This window comes from Lates calcarifer, linkage group LG3, assembly GCF_001640805.2.
Source record: "Lates calcarifer isolate ASB-BC8 linkage group LG3, TLL_Latcal_v3, whole genome shotgun sequence".
NCBI classification, from domain to species: Eukaryota; Metazoa; Chordata; class Actinopteri; family Centropomidae; genus Lates; species Lates calcarifer.
Window position 1 is genome coordinate 10,149,956 of NC_066835.1, and position 16,033 is coordinate 10,165,988.

At 41.4% G+C, this 16,033-nt stretch overlaps 1 protein-coding gene across 1 annotated transcript; it reads right to left on the reverse strand.

Moving 5' to 3' along the window:
* On the reverse strand, positions 1 to 13,300 carry galnt12 (UDP-N-acetyl-alpha-D-galactosamine:polypeptide N-acetylgalactosaminyltransferase 12). Its single transcript, XM_018697624.2, has 11 exons — positions 13,188 to 13,300; positions 12,245 to 12,928; positions 11,684 to 11,853; positions 10,178 to 10,367; positions 9,679 to 9,864; positions 9,424 to 9,541; positions 8,784 to 8,960; positions 6,233 to 6,364; positions 5,884 to 5,997; positions 4,311 to 4,466; positions 1 to 3,669 (listed from the first exon to the last, which is right to left on the reverse strand). Exons 2-11 carry the CDS (start codon positions 12,610 to 12,612, stop codon positions 3,532 to 3,534), a joined length of 1,749 nt encoding a protein of 582 aa, XP_018553140.1. The 5' UTR covers positions 12,613 to 12,928; positions 13,188 to 13,300; the 3' UTR covers positions 1 to 3,531.
* Positions 13,301 to 16,033: the final 2,733 nt, after the last annotated feature.

A 16,033-nucleotide genomic window follows, 5' to 3' on the forward strand; every position in this document is an offset into this window, starting at 1 on the left:
CGGGTTTCCAATCTTTATTCACATTAAAAAAAAGTAAAACTGAACATTAAAAAACACAATGAGCAAGCACAGGCAGTACACATGTCCAACATTACTTATGCATTTACTTATTCTGAATCTCAATGACAGCAATTAAATGAGTACACTGACATCAGATATGGTCCATTTATGGGATCCAGCAAATACAAAAATAATGTTAATAATAATAATGTTAATTCCTTCACTTTCCTAATAACAATGTAAGGCCACTGGAGTTACTAACAGCATTAACACGCCAGACGTAGTGTTGAATTCCAGCATTATTATTTGTGCATGTTTACCACTTAAATAACTAAAACATCACCACTGGGAATTGTTTACCATCATAAATACAAGATGTGCTTCGTCCATTAGAGATGGGTGACAGTGCAATCAGCCACTTTTACAGGTTCAAGTGCTCGGACAGATCCCTGGAATATCACCACTGTTTACGATGCAGGTTTGGTTGATATAAACGTCCTATATGACCTGCCAGAGAGATATGATCCCCAACTGCCGGGTATCAGTTTTATTGCAGCTGGGTGTACAATATCAAATTAGCATACAATATAATGCCGGATATGCCATATGCAGGACGTGTCTGGAATAACAGATGGCCGCAGAGAACAATAAATAAGTCTTTTTAATAATAGCATAGAATATTTATACTGCACTCACGTGCTGAAGACACAAACTGAAGGAAATGGAAAAGCTGTCACTTCCTAAGTGTTTGATGCATAAAGCATGAGCACTGTATTAAAAGAGCGATTTCACCTGTTCCTGGTGAAACTGATCTCTCACGGATGATTCTCACTGAAGCAGCTTTTCTTAAGTCTTAAATCATGGAAAGCTCAGCCATCAAGAGTGTGCAGGGATTGCCAGGGGACCACGCACGGCTTGGAAATGCTTTCAAACAACCTGGCATTAAGACTCTCTCCCCCAGCATATGGTGCACTAAGACCAAAATCAAGCACTGTCATCACACACACATCTGGCTCACTGACCCATTAGACAGTGCTTAGACAGCTGCCCCTCCCCTCCCTTTGTGAAGCTGACCATAATCTTCCTACTGGTCATTTGGTCCATTCCATTTATTACTACGCATTGTCTCCACAATCATGTCCCACTCATATTGCCAGCAAAAGCCTTTCTGGACCAGTGGGAATTTTAACTCCTAGGAATTACTCCATATTTCAATATGCTTAGAATTAATTTGATGCCTTCATCCTACTCAGTATAGCTATCTCATCATACTCTTTTACACTGCTCTGCACTCTGCAATACAACTGCAAGTGATAAGTAATGCACATCGTACATCTTTAGACTTGTACTAAGTGAGCTAATATACACAGATGTTTACCATGCTCCTGCACAACATCACCATTTCACATTACTGCACATTCACCAAATTTGGCAAAGGAAGGGATAGTGATTCTACTCAATTTCCAGCTGAGGTACTGACAAAATCGCCTTTTCCCATCTCCCATTTATCTTGTTGTGAGTATACATTCTGAATCAATAGCAAAAATCTATTTCAGTACGATCGTCCCCAAACATCAATTCCTAACAGAGCTCCTTTGAGACTGATAGGCCAACAGCCTGTGAAGGTTAATGGTAAGGAAGAGGTCACAAATTGCTTCATTCAGCCTCCTCCATTATCTGCTTCTGCTGTCAAAAACTGTACTCTTGATGACTTCCGTTCATAAATCAAACCTCAAGCACACACAAGTGTACGAGTGCTTGTCTGAGGAGGATATGGCTGGCGGGAATCCAAAAGATAAGTCCTCCGCTGCACACCTCTGACACAGGGACAGGCAGAGGTGGTGATAAAGAATTGGGAGAGGACCAGAAAATCAATCAGGGAGCCATCTGCCGTTGCCAGCACTCTGGAGACACCAACAACTGTCTACTCCACCACTGTGTCTCTGCACCCCCCCCCCACCCCGTTATTCCCCTAGCATAGCCTGAGGGGCAGCCACAGGAGTGACCACGGCTCTGAACAGAAGGATCTATAGTCGTCTAAGTCTGACGGATAGAACCAGAAGCAGTGTGTGGAAATCAGTACAACCCACCAGAGTAATATGCATTCACTCAAGGGAATGCCTCCTCTCCTGTGCATATTTTCAGGAGGGGCGCGTGTGTACTCCAAGTGTGCAGGCACTCTGTCATAACAACGCTCTCTTTCTGTCTCATCGTGTGATATAATATACATTCAGTTCAAGAGCATTCCTCATGATCCTATTAATGTGAAGGGCTATCTTAAAATAGAATTATTATTATTATTATTATTATTATTATTATCATTTTACATCAGGCACTTTCTACGGGCTCCAAGTGGACAAGTAAGATGAGGAGGAGGACCCTAATCTTGCAATTTCAGTGTTTATACATTTGTACCCACCAACATTAAAATGAATAACTTCCCACTTATTTATGACTACAATTCAGACATGTCTGCATTGACACTATGAAATAACACAGTAATTTAGGGTCATCTACAAAATACATCATTTAAAACAAACATAGTTGACACCACATGAATTAAATCCATTAAATATGGCTATGATTTAGTCTTGAAGCTGCGGAGGACTGATATACTGTTGAATGTTTTTTGTTTTCTCTTTACAAAAATGACTACAAAAGCTACAAAATGACCCATGTCATTTTACCTCAACTGAATTTGCATTTCATAATTACCTCAGTAAAAGCAGAACAGAATTAAGACTGGAGTTTCTCGTGTTATCAGTAGTTAGGTGATTAAGTTCAAGATTTGCAAGGTACTTGCATAATGCCTGTGATCTACGGCTTTTCTCTAAGCCACCTGTATGTAAGAGTAGCAAGCACTCGAAATGTCCTGAAAAGGTTCTTAACAAAATACCTGAAGATTTGTCCCACTTTCCTCCTGACAAACAGAAAGCACAGTGACAGAAAGGAAAGTGCAGAGAGGCGCGTTGGCCCCCTCTACAGGAGAGGATGCAAATGTTCCAAAATGCTTCATGATGTGACTGAAAATCACTGAGAGACCAGCCGCCGGCTCATTAAAGGGTATGATAACAGAGGTATTGAGCAGTTGTTTTCTTTCAGAAGGATGCACACGTGTTTCAGTGTTTGTCCATGTGTGCATAAAGCATGTGAGCTAAACTGAACTTCGACAGCAGTGGAGTAGGTAAATGAAAATTAAGAAAAATGTCAAGCGTCTCCTTGATTAGAAAAACAATGCATATTCCACTAGGCTCCTGTCTCCCAGCAACATTTACAAAATACTTCAGAAAGTAAGTACTTATCAGCATAATTTCCTATTGATCCATTAAATCCAGCTGGAAGAAAAAAGTGCAAAAGTTGAAGTTTGGGAGAGAGCACAGAAGCTTCCTCCTTTGGGCTCTTTTCAGGGCAAGGCACACATATAAAAAAAAAAAACACTTAGAAATTCAATCCACTAATATCTCTCCCAAAGCATATTGGCCCTGAACGAAAAATAGATTTGTATGTATATTCAGGTGGCATTGATTGCCATTACATTCTCTCCTCGAAGAACCACTTCTGGAAGGGGCTGTCAGAGCAGGGCTGGAGTGAGGGGGCTGGTGTCCCATTGTCCGTCTGGTCTACTGCCTGGACGCACTTCTGGCTCATCACATGAAGCAGAGTCCCATCCTGAAAACGGCCAGGTTGGAGAATGCGTATTATAAAGAAATGTAATATCATAATTCTAAAACACAACAGTTACATGTTGGATTATTACGAAAATGGTCAAACAGCAACTATTATGAAACATTACAAGTATACAGATATTCTTCCCTGATTCATCTTCTCTTTTATTTACTCTGTTTAGCATTTTTGTTTTCTCCACTCCCGTTCAACACCTGTGGAGCAGCTCAGCAATGTGCTTGACATGACTTTTGACTGTGGAATGAATTTGATTTTGGGAACCTCATGATTCAGTGCTCTCAGTTTTAATCCAGTAACAATACATTAAGAATTTGTATTATTAAAGCATGAATTTTACAAGAAATAATCATGTGCTTTTTAATTAGTAAGACATAATATATTAGAGGTTTGTAGATGATTGGATGGGTGTCGAGGGGGAAAAAAGGAGTTTAATAATCACCATATTTTGAAGCAGCGGTGGAGGTTAAGGAAGGAAAGTAATAAATAATGTGGAACCATGAACACAACATCAGAGAAAATTTGGTTTTGTAGAGTGCCATCATGCCACTTCCTGTCTTACCAACCTTTGTTTGAATGTGGATTTATAAATACAGATAAGGCATGATAATCAGAAATAAACTCATTACCTCTCGGAAGACAAATTTCTGATCTTCGGGTACAACTTGGCCTCGTTTTCTGCACAGCTGGACAGTCAGGTAGGTGCTGATGTTGTCACCCACAACGCACCCAGCAGGCTCCCTCGTGTTGTAGCGGATCTCACCGTCCATGGAGAATTCAAAGAACTGTGGGAGGAGATGAAACAGCTGGGTTTCAATCTAAACCTTTTCATGCAAATTGTGGAATGTCAAATAAAAACTAAATGGACATATTCTGTTTTTTTTAAATGAAAGTTTTAAATCTAACTTGAAATAGAAATTACAAGAAAGACAATGTTTTATGCATGTGACTCAAGTGTAAATTTTTTACTTCAACTCAACTGATGGAAACACAACTTGCATTCATTTTGCAATATTTCCGTTATAAGAGGAGGGAGGAATTTTAGACACTGTCTGAGAATCTGTACATGCATATGTATGTGTGCGTGTATATGAGTGATTCAGAGAAAAAAGATATGCAGCAAGAAAGCAAATGGACACGACGTACTGAGAGGCTGCTTGTGGGCGCATGTTTGTGTACATGCACACACAGACACTTACTGCTGTTATGTGCACAGACTACGAATGAAAGTGTGGAGTAAGTGTGATTCTGCAACATGAAGAGCACTCTCATAAGGCAGAAAGCACAAGCACTGCAGAGCCCGCTTCCTACAGAGACAACATCAGTGTGCCTCCACAGAGGGCTGCTGGAGTAACAATGGTAAATTTCTCAGTGTTTCCTGGACTACTGTCAACCACAGAGGATAAAAGTGGTGGAAAATACATTCTCCTTTGTGTCAACAGGGCCAACATATCATTTTTTTAAGGTGGATCTAGTCCACTGTTCCCAGATTTGCAGAAGTACAGCTATAAACCTTGCTGTCTACTGTGAAATAAGAGGACTGCATCTCTACTTTGAGGGAGTCTGAGGGGCTATTTATGACCATGATTAGTGCTGTCTTAGGTAAATAGAAAATAGGAAGTCGTGGAAGATAGGATAACGAGGAGTAGGGAGATGATAAATAAAAATTTGAGAAAGGAAAAATAAACAGCATAAATTTAGATGAAAGCTAAGGAGGAGAAACAGAAGGGTAATAAAAGGGGGATGAATCAGAATGAGGCTTGTGACAAGGCCAGGTGACTCTTACAGGAGCACAGGGACATTTTAGGAGCCATTTCAAACAAATATGTGGCACAACTCCATATCATTGAAGGCAGTGACACAGCAAAGATTTCAGGTGAGTTGAAATCAAACTTAATTAAAATCTCAGTGCACCTTGTAAAAACTTAAGTAAAATGTTGTTTGATAAATGAGTCTGTATCAGTGACATTAATAATGATTTAAACATGCCAGTGTGCATTATAAAAAATCAGCAAATGATTGTAAAACATGAGACTCTGTTGCTCTAAAGTAAACGTGAGACTAATGAAGAGTATTAATATTCCACAATGTTAAAATTAAGACATTTTAATGCCCATTACAACAGACTGAAGTTATTTTACAGCAGGCAACACATTCAGAAACATTGTATGGCCTGTAGCCTGAGAGACTGACATGTAGTACCTGGTTCTGACCCATGCCATGACATAGGTAGAGGATGACTCTCTGGCCCACCACGACATGCTCATCTACAGGATTGTAGTCAAAGCAGTAGTTGATCTTACCCCGGTTCTTAAGCTATAATGAGAAAAGACAGATTTTTAGGTACTTGTAAAATACATCGTGCAGCAGCTCATACAGGAATTAAGAAATTAGGAAATATCATGCTTTTAATGTTTTTTATGCTTTTTTTCTACAAGTCTGTGATCACCCCTGCTCAGCTGGATTAAATACAATCAAATTGGTGATAATTACTGAATTCATAGTCTATTTAATTTAAACCTGACCATCAGTGACTCAGGTGTGTTCTCACCATTCCAAACATGCCTGGCCGATCCTCTGGGACGTGAATATCGGGGTAAACGTTATCCAGATACCACCTAAAATTCTTACAGCCCAGCTTCTCTCTAAGCTTCCTCCGTTCTGTCACATCTCCAAAGGCCTCCTAGAAACAAAGACCACAAATGATAGTTCCACTTCATCATTTTAGTTCCACCTTTCTGCCTCAATACCCTGAAATTCAAAACAATATCAGAACAAAGGAGAGCTACTGTAATATGGATATTACATCAATGGCATCTTATATTCAAACAAAGACCCTGTGTCTGTGTGTGTGTGTGTGTGTGCGCGCGTTCAAACAGCTGCCGTGTCAGAGGATGTATTCATGGCATAGCCTTGTGCTGAAATGGTATACAATAGCACCATCTATAGTTGTTCCATAACTCTACATAATTACAATACATTAGAAATAATGAAACACCCTAAAACAAACACAGCTTCTAACCGCTCCCACATGGTCAAACAAGACTGAGAGGATCGAGCCATGTGCACGGTAGTACAGTATGTGTGTGCTCATGTAAATATCTTCATTCACACATATTTGCACACATACAAAGCACAGTGATCATGATTAGGGGGTTACAGCACAGGGAAGAAGACAGTGAGCATATGCTCACCGCACCTTCCCTGCTGGGGGGAAGGGTTCAGCTGCGCTGCAGGATAATGATGAATAACAGTGGACTGCCCAAGCACAGCTCTAATTGGCCCTTCATCAATTCATTTGGTCAAGAGAGGGATTCCCACAGGAGACAATCTGTTGTCAATAGGAAGGAACACTGTGGACAATAAGAAGAAATGAGGGCCAGTAGGGTGGGGTGCGGGTGGGGGGCACTGCAGCGTATCAGGGCTATAAGGAGAGAATTAAGGGCCAGTACAGGTGCTACATAAACGCAGTAATGTAAGGGTGACTAGAAACCCAATGACAATCCAGTATATGGATCAGTAAGGGGTCACTGAGAAAACTACAGGGGCAACTAGAGGCCAATCTGATGCACACAAGGGGCCATAGAGGTGTCAAATAGAGGAGAGTAAAAAAGCAGTGGGAAAACAGAACATGCTTATAGATATTTCCACATTCACTCTTTTGTCCTCCCTGAACATGATACACTGTTGCATTTTGAATCTAGTTTATTTAGGTTTCACGCTGCCTTATTACTTATTAAGCAAGAGTTGTAAAGATCAATCACATGAACTGACAGGTAACTCATCAAGTTCGGTTTCAGTGGCCCGTCATTCTGCAACACCAATATTCTCTGTGTTTTTTTTCCTCTGGGGAGGGATAACAGTGTAGTAACCTGCCAGGCTGACAGGAAATATTAAAATTATCCATTAATATATGTATTAGACTGACTCAAGTTCACATTTTTTTGATTTTTGGCTCAGAACCAATTCAGGACTTAAGTTGGAGGTGTAGTCTAGCAATACCAAACCTCAAGTGCTAATTTAAACAAATAAACATTTCACTGCCAGAATGTATCTCTAGCAAAGTAAGCCCACAGATCCTAAAGGTACAAAATGGAGTGTGTAGCTTCTGCTCTGACAATATCTGCAAGCTCCAAGAGATTCAGGAGGAATATGCAAAGAATATCTGGGCAAACCTCCTGTTCAAAGTGTCAACACAGATGAACAATCTCCTCATAAGGTTTGACACAATCAGCAGTTAGGTGTCTGAAAACTCATGACCTGATGGAAATGACAAAAAAAAAAAAAAAACAATGACAAAAATAGCAGAATAAGACTGCTAGAAAGTAATAGGAATGAAAATCCATTTATTAAAATATATTACCCAACTGTTGAGAGAGCCTAGTGTGTATGTGCACATGTCTATTTAAGTCAAGCAGTGCTTCTTTGGAGGCTGTGGTGCATTGGGTTTGCTGTGCCACAGGTTGCCAAGGCTATCTCCTCTGAGAGAGATGAGTGCCACCTGATCTGTGTTTAGAGAGCTTCTCCTCTTAACTACACTGTCACACACTAACGCAGCCCCCTCCTACGCGTGCACACATACAAAGGCAGGGCACCCCACGGGTTAGTGCTGCTCTCACCCTGTCAAGGACAGGTGGGTGACACCCATTGGCACCAAGTGACATGGAAAGGTGGTAATCACACACCGGAACGCCCTGACACCCCTGTTACCTTGGGTGTCTGCCGCTCATGTATCCCAAGTGTCACTTAATCAGGGGAGCTTTTACACCACAGCGGGAGTGCAGCGTGTGTGTGTGTGTGTGTGTGTGTGTGTGTGTGTGTGTGTGTGTGTGTGTGTGTGTACTTTGTGAGGGAAAGGAGTGCATGTAATTTTGTGCATGTGTGCAGGACTGAAAGTGTGTCACTTGTGAAATCAAGTCATCAGTCAATCACACAGTTTTGTGATGAGTGCAGCTACAAACAGTCCACTGCCTTCACAATGCTTCATAAAGAAAACAAGTCATTAAATGAACCAGAATGCCTGCGCAAAGAATAGATTTGGTTGTGTTTGACACCACGAGCACATACACACATGCACAGGCACACCATCTGTGCAGACTCACCAGTCGCGCGTGGGGGTTTCGATGGTAGTAGATGTCTTTGAATTCGTCCATCCAGACCTCAGCAGCTCTCACGCTGTTTGCCAGGGCTTTGCTCCGCGAGTAAGGGGCCTTTTTAGGGAACACATGGCCCACATGGGAGCATGGGTGGATCTCCAGGCTGCCCCCACACTGCCAAATCTAAGAGACGTCAATAACATCATCACAAGGATTTGGTTAGCCTCTCAGCCATGATTCAATCATTTAATCAGGCAACACAAAGCACAGCCTTGTTGTTGAAGGACTTGGAAACAGAGGGGCTGTTTTTGGTCCCTTCCCTTTGGGATATTGTGGTTATTCAAGGATAAGGGATGTTCAGATTCTTCACTGCAATTAAAGTATCAAGCTCTTTGGCTTGTTTTCACTGGTTGTTTAGTTATAATTCTTTCAGGATGGTTTTGACAGGGAATGAGGAGCATGATATAGTGCAGATCTTGGTAAATGTAAACCAGATATGGCCACTTTTTCAGTGCCTTGTGTTTTGCATTATGGCTTGGTGCGTATATCATGTCAGCATGGAGACACCCTATTTTCCATAAAGATAGGAGTTTGCATATGTGTATGTACATGAACGTACACACACAGAAATGACATAATTTCTTACCCTGAAAGAGAACTCCAGGTTCTCTCCTCCCCACACTTCCATCCCTGTGTCATATGTCCCGAGGTAATGGAAGTAGTCTTTTCTCACAGCAAACAGACCACCTGCCATGGTGGGAGACCTGAGGAGAAAAACAGTTCAAACAATAATTAACTTGCATCTGATAAATCATAACTCATCTGGAGGTGAGGTTTGACTGTGTTACAAGTCTTATTCTATAAAGTTATCCATACAAAATCTTCACACTGTGACACACACCTGATGACATCAGTGGGTGAGCGACGGCGTTTCTGCTCATACTCTGGGATAGGGTGCCAGGTAAACACCAACCGCCAATCAAACCCTCCTATCTGAGGTTCACCAGAGTTGCCTAAATACTGGAAAGTGTTCCATTCGATCACATCGATGACAGGACACACCACAGCCGACGGCTCCTCTTTGATCCTTGTGGAGTAAGGAGAGAAAAGCTGTTGACAAGAGAGGCGTAGAGCTACAAAGCAAGCAATTTGTTCATCTCAAGTGTCTGTGTCAACTTTTTGTGTCGCCCTTGCTCTGAAGAGAAGTTACTGAGCACACAGAGTCTAACTCAGATACATAACCGCACTCCCGTAGCTAGCTGGTACAGATTCAGTGCTCCACTCTGTGACACTTCAGTTGTGGAAAAAAAACGACAATCTGTCTGACCACAGGGCCACAATTTGACAGAGTGCTCAAGAGAAAGAGTGCTTTCTTTTTCCCCTGCTAAGGGTTTTCTCACCTTTGGAGCAAGGGCTCTAACCAGCCCTCATGACACTCGCAGTGACAGTCCAGGAAGGTCAGCACGTCGCCCGTGGTAATGGACGCCCCTAATAACCGGGCCCGCACCAAACCCTCTCTCTTGGTGGCGCGCACCAGACGCACCTTCTTCAAGCCCGCGAGGTACCGTTCCAATGGCTCCTTCAGATGAGCTGCAGGAAATTAAACAAGTAAACAAAAATAAATACATCTGGAAAACATTTTCTCTGTGTGTGTGTGTGTGTGAAGGCTGTGTTTGCACTGAGAGCAGTTATGTTTTCTCAAAATTGCTTCCACAATGAACAAGCACTTAAGAACAATTCAAATCTGCTATTATTGTTTAATAGCAGATGGTAAAACTGACGGTAAAATCATCATTCTCTAACTGATACATTCTAGGGATGTGCACAAAGAATTGATTAGTCGATTAGTCAAAACAGTAAACATAGTCAACACCTTTTTTTTTTTTAAAGAATTGACTAATTTTTTTTGACTAACTTTTTATTTGGTTGGGGGTGGGAGATGATTTATGCTTTACTTCATAGAGATGCAGAACTAATGTTAACGAGCTGCCGCTAACCTTAGCTCAGGTTGTTGCTAGATGCTTAGCTTGTTATAAGGTTAGGATTCCTTCAGTGTTCATTGTTCAGGACGTTTTTATCTACAGGTCTCATAAATGACAGGAACAAATAACTGCTTTGGTGACTTAAATGATTTCAGATAATATGCTTCCTATTAGCAGTTGTCGGAGGAGTGCAGCTGACTAGAACATTTCTGGTTCTGTGCTCCAGACTCGCAGCACAGATGAGACACACTGCAGAGAACATCACCGCTAGTCTGAGGTGCGTTGTTGATGAGTGGGCTTGGGAGGTAAAGTTAGTGCATCTGTACACTGCAAAAAACATGACTTAACATGACAACATATTATTGTTTTGGTTTGGGTGGAGGGTACGTCTTAACGATGACGTCACCACTAATCGACTTAAATTGGCTTGATTAATCGACCTCAAAAAGTAATCACAATGCCCATCCCTAATACGTTAACCACCCTGCATATCTAGCCATTGTTAGAGCAGTGGGAGAGGCAGGCATTGCTTCATATACAAGATCATGAGCCAAAAAATACTGAACCATTCCTTATCTCAGCAACTGACAGTTTGGGTACAAAAAGTGAAACAAAGAATGAATAGAAACTAGAACACGCAGATGTCAAGATAATGCTGCTGCTCAGTGCGCACAGTATAAGATTTCCCTTTATCCACATCTTAGCTTTACTACTCTCCCATATATCTGTTTGGCTTTCCTTATTGCCAAAATGTCCCTCTACCGTCCTCCCCCTCCACCTGTCTGACAAACCAGTGACCGCCACCTGTCTGTGTGCCTCTTTGTGTGTCCCTCTTGACAAACCTCTCTGTCCTTTCTGACTGTCACTCTGCCAGCCTGCCTGCCCATCAGTCTGTCATGTATCAGTCTCCCGGTGCGCCCGTACCTCTGTCGCTGTAGTCGTCCACCAGCACCACCTCATTCAGCAGGATGTCGGGGGACGTCTCAAGGACGCTGTGGACCGTCCTCAGCAGGGTGGACCAGGCCTCATTGTAGAAGGCGATCACCACAGACGTTGTTGGTAAGGACCGGTAATCATATTTAAGCTCTCTGCACCTGCAGAGGAGAATTTTAGTTAGAGTTTAGTTAGGAGACACAGTGAGAGGAGAGGGGGAGGTGAGGCTGGGTAACAGGGTTAAGACTGCAGACTTGTATAGTGGCAAGAGCCAGAAGCTTAGGCTTTGTTGCTTAAGTAAATACTCAATGATGACCAAATAAAGTTAACACAATAGGAAACTATTAAACAAGGAAAGCAGCAGTTGTTACTCCACCCCAACAGCAAATAACTTAGTAATACTCCACTAAGAGCGTCAGTGTCTCTGTGACAGTTACTGTGTAACTTTGCTGTGAGGACCACACTGTGTAAAATTCTCCTTAACTTTATTTCAAGGTGGTAATAGTGTTTCTTTGGTGTGTAAGGGTTGACACCACTCAAGTAGTTACTTACAGTGGGTTCCATCTTTCAGGCAGCCTGCGGTGTAGAGACACTCTGTCACTGACATAAATGTTAATCTGATTCTTTTTGAGACTTTCCTGCTCTTTCCTTTTCTCTTCTCCGTTCAGGTTCAGTTTGACAGCTCTCCCCATTTCACCCAGGGCATTTAAATCCAAGGGGGGTTTCTCGTAGACGGGCTTCTTAAGCTTTTCATTTTCCACCTCTCCCCCTTCTACCTCCTCCCCCCCGGTGGCCTCTCGTCGTTTCGTCCCGCTCACGTCCCCGGAGTTGTGTCTGAAAAATATTAGGTATCCCAGCAAAGTGGCACCGAAGAGGAAAAAAAGTAACTTGGGTCGATTTCTTCTTCCGCAGGCTGCCATCGTGTCGCTGCTTCCTTCCTCGGTGCAAAGCCGCTGAGTTGAGGTTTCATGCCCCGAGGAGCTGCACTCGGCTGGCACCTACTGCTGCTGCTGCTGAGGTGACCCTTTGCCTTTCAACCGCCTCGTCCCGTTTCCGTATGACGACTTCAACTTCATCCAGCATACTTTCAGCCACCGTTAAGTTTTCATTTCCGCGAGAGAAACTGTCCAACTGCCAACTCACTGAGCGTAGTTACTTGTTGAACGGGACCTTCAAGTCTTTATTTTGGTGGACGTTGGATTAGGACACTCCTCCTCAACTCTCTTTATCGGTGTGCTGAGGAGAAGTGAGACAGGATTAACAAACTCGGATTAATTATCTCATCGGATTAGCTAGCTACCTAACCTGAAGCTCCCCAATGCAGACAAAACAAATCTAGGTCAAATCAAAAAGCCCCGTCCACGGGTTCTTTTAGTTTTCCACGAGAACACTACGTGCTGAAATTAAATGGGCGCGTTGTCAAGTTTTTCTCAAAATTAATAAGTGAAAACCTGTGTCCAGAAAACATCTCTGTAGAATAATTACTTCTACTCACAACTGCTGACAAACAGAATAAACTTGCCCTCCGGCTACTTGAACTTGTGGTTGAAGTTCGAGCCAAACCGTCATGCTAGCCGAGCTAAAAATGTTAATTTCCGGTGCGAGACTTTCAAAGTAAACTTCCATCCATGAATTTGATTGTAATTTAATGACTAGCACTAGTTGTACAGTAACACTACTTTTTATATACTGTCTATGGTTGAGACACAGTAAATGCTTCTGACCACTTGGGTCTGCCTTGTCTGCATACACACAGCAAAGACTACACTTTACCTCCATGCTATTACTTGTCACATGAAACCATTTAAATATAACAAACACCTCTTTAACCAAAATGTCCAGTTATTTTTGTATATCTTCTCTATTGTCATCCGGTGTATTTTAGGATAGGTTGTAATGTTTGATTTAAGAGGACATTAGCTGTAATCATACCCTCGGTTGTGACATGGTTGTCAGCAAGTTTCTGTATAAGAAGTTTTACATGGAAGACTTACTGTAGATTTTAGTCTGGTTTTCCTGTCCCCCTGATTTCACTAATTTCACAAGAGCTGTAAAATTCTCGCATGGTGGACGTGCCATAAAACTACATTTTGATATACCATGCTAGTGTAAAACGAAAAGTTCGTGCTTTCATTTTGAAGGTAAAATATTTTAACAGGAAATACGATACATTCTTTTTTAACTTAATGGAGTTGAAGTTCAATGTAGTTGCAGGCAATCTTTTTTTGCATGGAAATTATAGTTAGAAATACTTTACCAGGAATAAACACAATTTTGACCTTCAGTAGGATGTTCCACATGTCAGATTTGATTTATTACGAGTCCGTAACATGTAGTGGTAGATAAGGTGGGTCACGTGACATTTTTTCCTGATTTTTTTTTTCCCTGAACATTGTGCATTATTAGAATGTATTTATGGTGAGCCCAGATACAGGTAAAAGATACAGGTAACACAATAAATTTACTTTAATTAATTTAATGTAATTTAATTTACTTACAGAATACACTTATCATTTAACATTTTTCCTGAAAAAAAAAAAACAAAAAAACACGGTAAAACACTTTTAGTGACCCCGGAAGAACCCAGGTCTTAAACTTCGAAATCATTTACGTCGGTGGTCTTATTTCATACGAAGCCAGTTGTCACTCATATGAAACTGATATGAAAACTCTTGACACCAAAGATGAAATCTGACACAAAATGTATGTTTAAGCAAATTAAAATGCTAAATAATTAAGGCGATCATTGAAGGCGAGAAGGTAATTTGAGTGGCATACTGTTTGATCGAGTACCCATATTGTGAAAACTACAAAGAGACACGGGAAGGCAACAAGTCAGCCGGAGTGTTGTAATATACCACGGTAGACTGGGCTTGTCGTGTCTGTCAGAGACACAATATTAATGTCAATGCATGAGGGCGTTTTCATTTAGGACCGGATGATGGATAACATTTTCCATGCAACAGATATTTGGTGCAAATGTATCAAGGGGGAGATAAAACAATGCACCTTCTGACTGAGTTAATATCCTCTCTGTTGTCACTCCTCTACAGGCAGGTGCTATGTGGAAAAAAGAGAGAGACATCAGGAACAACATACCACAGTTTTCTTAATTTTCAAAATCTGACTTCTATTTTTAATTTAATAATCCCTGTCCCTAATATAAGTACTTTAATTGGAAACATTTCATAATCAATGCAAACACCCATGTGAAACTAAACTAATACAGGCAATGGAAGAGGCATTTTGAGGAATTTAGTCACTCATTTCATGATGGAGATCTTTTAAGTGGACACATTCCTTGATCAACCTTTTTCTGACACAGTACAGACGTGGCCGATCCTGTCTGTCTCTCTTCAGACCACATTGTGTACCTTTTGTTGATAATTCTCATTGGAAAAGCAGATGGAATGCAGTCTCTGGAGCCAAAACAGTGCAACCTTAAGTGCACCATTGTTGAAAACTGCCAAAGGAATTATGCATCTTCAGATGACTCAGATGGAAATGACACACAAACACAGCGCTAACGAGCAGGTTGTAAAACCAGATCAATCAAGTCTTTTGTTGGTTCAGGTATTAAGGAACAAAGAGACTGAATGTAAGTTTGAAAGCCCTAAGGCAAGCACTTTAACAACAACACAAAGCCAGGAATGTTATAGATTTCACTGAAAGTAAGTAAAAGTAGTTAAAGAAAAAGTGCTGGAGGAGGAAGGATCAAGTGAAGGCGATAGGAGAATATAAACTTAATGTAGCAGGTCACATAAGCACTGCAGCAGCTGCATCAAGGGATCAGAAAAAACTGCAGTGTAAACTACATATAGGCTACAGACAGTTGATTCTAGATGTCCTCCCTTTTTTGTTGTGCTCCTTATTTGAGCTAGGCTTAATGCAGGGGGGCTCACTCGGGCCCTCTTTACGTTCTCTACTCTATTTCCCTCTCTTTATCCAGCATCAGTCCCCATCAGTCCCTCTCCATCTCTGTCATTCAACCAAGCCACCAGGTAGTTAAACAACCACAGTTATACACCCACACCTTAAAAGAGGATGTTGACAGAGCTTCTCTGAGAGGACTCCTGTAATTTACAGTGTAATTCAGTTATTTTAATATGTAATAGAATTATCCCTCAGACATCCAGACTGGACTATTAATAAACTATTAACTTGAAACATGTCTTTAAGATTGTGTGAAATTTGAAATTAAACCACACTCACATTGCTGTAACAGTAAATCCACCATTAATTTTTTGATGAACATCATGAGTTCCACCAAATCACTCATCATTCTCTGAGCCCACAGATACACAGAAATCAGCGAGGACAAAATACAGACGGACTAGAACA

What these genes read in the sequence shown, in the direction of transcription:
- galnt12 (XM_018697624.2), bottom strand. Translation starts at nt 12,612, where the DNA reads ATGGCAGCCTGCGGAAGAAGAAATCGACCCAAGTTACTTTTTTTCCTC. An exon ending in ACCTGGAGTTCTCTTTCAGG is followed by an intron (nt 8,961 to 9,423) that starts GTAAGAAATTAT and finishes GACGTCTCTTAG; the next exon opens with ATTTGGCAGTGTGGGGGCAG. An exon ending in GGCCAGGCATGTTTGGAATG is followed by an intron (nt 5,998 to 6,232) that starts GTGAGAACACAC and finishes TTCTCATTATAG; the next exon opens with CTTAAGAACCGGGGTAAGAT.